This window comes from Solanum stenotomum, chromosome 7 (assembly GCF_019186545.1).
Source record: "Solanum stenotomum isolate F172 chromosome 7, ASM1918654v1, whole genome shotgun sequence".
NCBI classification, from domain to species: domain Eukaryota; kingdom Viridiplantae; phylum Streptophyta; class Magnoliopsida; order Solanales; family Solanaceae; genus Solanum; species Solanum stenotomum.
In genome coordinates this window covers 50,692,186-50,693,859 of record NC_064288.1, presented here as the reverse complement: position 1 = coordinate 50,693,859, position 1,674 = coordinate 50,692,186, and the positions used below count along the sequence as shown (strand labels likewise).

General features: G+C 37.6%; 1 protein-coding gene across 1 annotated transcript; it reads left to right on the top strand.

Moving 5' to 3' along the window:
• The first annotated feature begins 575 nt into the window (after nucleotides 1–575).
• LOC125869996 (uncharacterized) lies at nucleotides 576–1,408 on the top strand. Its single transcript, XM_049550371.1, has 2 exons — nucleotides 576–800; nucleotides 866–1,408. Exons 1-2 carry the CDS (start codon nucleotides 576–578, stop codon nucleotides 1,406–1,408), a joined length of 768 nt encoding a protein of 255 aa, XP_049406328.1.
• Nucleotides 1,409–1,674: the final 266 nt, after the last annotated feature.

Below are 1,674 nucleotides of genomic sequence, written 5' to 3'. Positions count from 1 at the left end.
TTTTTTTGTCTGATCAGTCTCTTACGTTTATTAGGAGTTGTATAAGAGTTATATTTTCACTATACTAGGTGTATGATATATTTGAATTAGGAGTACGAAATTAGTGGAAGAAGTCTATACATATGTGGATTCAATGTGTATAAATACACGACAATTGTACAACTTGGAAAGACATACGATAATAAGAAAAGCAAGGCAGAGAATTTCCTCTGCAAAATCCTTCTCTTTTTTCATGATATCAGAGCAAGGCCTCTGATTACCGATCCATACGTTTTTTTTTCAACCAAATCTTTCCCATCATGGTTAATACAAATATTGAGGGTGACGACTCTAAGAAAACTGAGCAGTCTTCTATCAAAATGGTTGAAGCAAATCATCCTTACTTCCTTACTCCTTCGGATTCACTCGGAATGAATCTAATAAATATTAATTTTGATGGAACAACCTATGGAAATTGGAGAAGAGGTGTGTTAATCTCTCTTTCTGCCAAAAATAAATTAGGATTTATCAATGAAACATGTAAGAAATCGGAAGAGGACACACCTTTGTTTGAGTAATGAAGGAGATGTAACGACATGATGTTAGCCTGGCTTCTGAATTCTCTTAGCAGAGAGATAGCAGAAAGTGTGATTTACTCACAGACAACTGAGGATCTTTGGAATGAACTGGAGCAGAGATATAGGCAAACGGATGGCGCCAAGATGTTCCAATTGCAGAGAGAGTTGAACAACATATCTCAAGGGACCAATGATGTTGCTGGATACTTCAACAGGCTAAAGAAGATTTGGCATCAAACAAAGGTAACTAATACTTTTATGATATGCAGTTGTGATTGTAATTGTGGCGCAAAATGCACAATGTCAAGATGAATGAAGATCAGAAGTTGATCTGGTTCCTCATGGGACTGAATGAAAATTTTGGTAGCATAAGAGGAAACATCCTCATGATGAAACCACTTCCTACCACATCACATGCATATTCAATCGTATTGCATGAAGAAACACAGATGGGAGTGCACTCTGGAAACCAGGTTAATGGTACCACTGACTCTACTGCTTTCAATACTAATTCACAAAGATGGAACAATGACAGGGGAAACAGTGAATACAAAGGAAATAATCAAACTTTAAATCAATATGCTAACATTGATACGAGAACGAACAATAGCTTTTGTTCTTATTGTAAGAAGCAGGGTCATGTGAAAGAGAAGTGTTATAAACTAGTTGGATATCCACAATCCTTCAAGTTTAATAAGCCAAAGAGAGGGTATGGTAATGGACAAGTTAATGCAAGTATAACAGAAGATGAAAATAATGGAAATAACACACTTAGAGGTATGACTTCACAAGGATTCACGAGTGACCAGTGTGAGAAATTGATCCAAATGCTACAAACTGCTCAGACATGAAGTTTAGGTACTTCAAGTTCTAAGCCCAACGCCAGTGACAACTGTGTGGGTAAATGCTCTATTACTGATATCTTTGATCGTTGTTTTACCACTCTTGGTGTCACGCCCCGAGCTACCCCCGAGACGCGGACACGGGACCTAGGACCACAAGTGATCCCAAGCTAACCCTGCTGGCATGATCATGAGCATACTAAAGATAATAAACTGATGCGGAAGCTAATTCATAAATAAATCTGAAAAGATGGGGAATACCCACATACTATAAC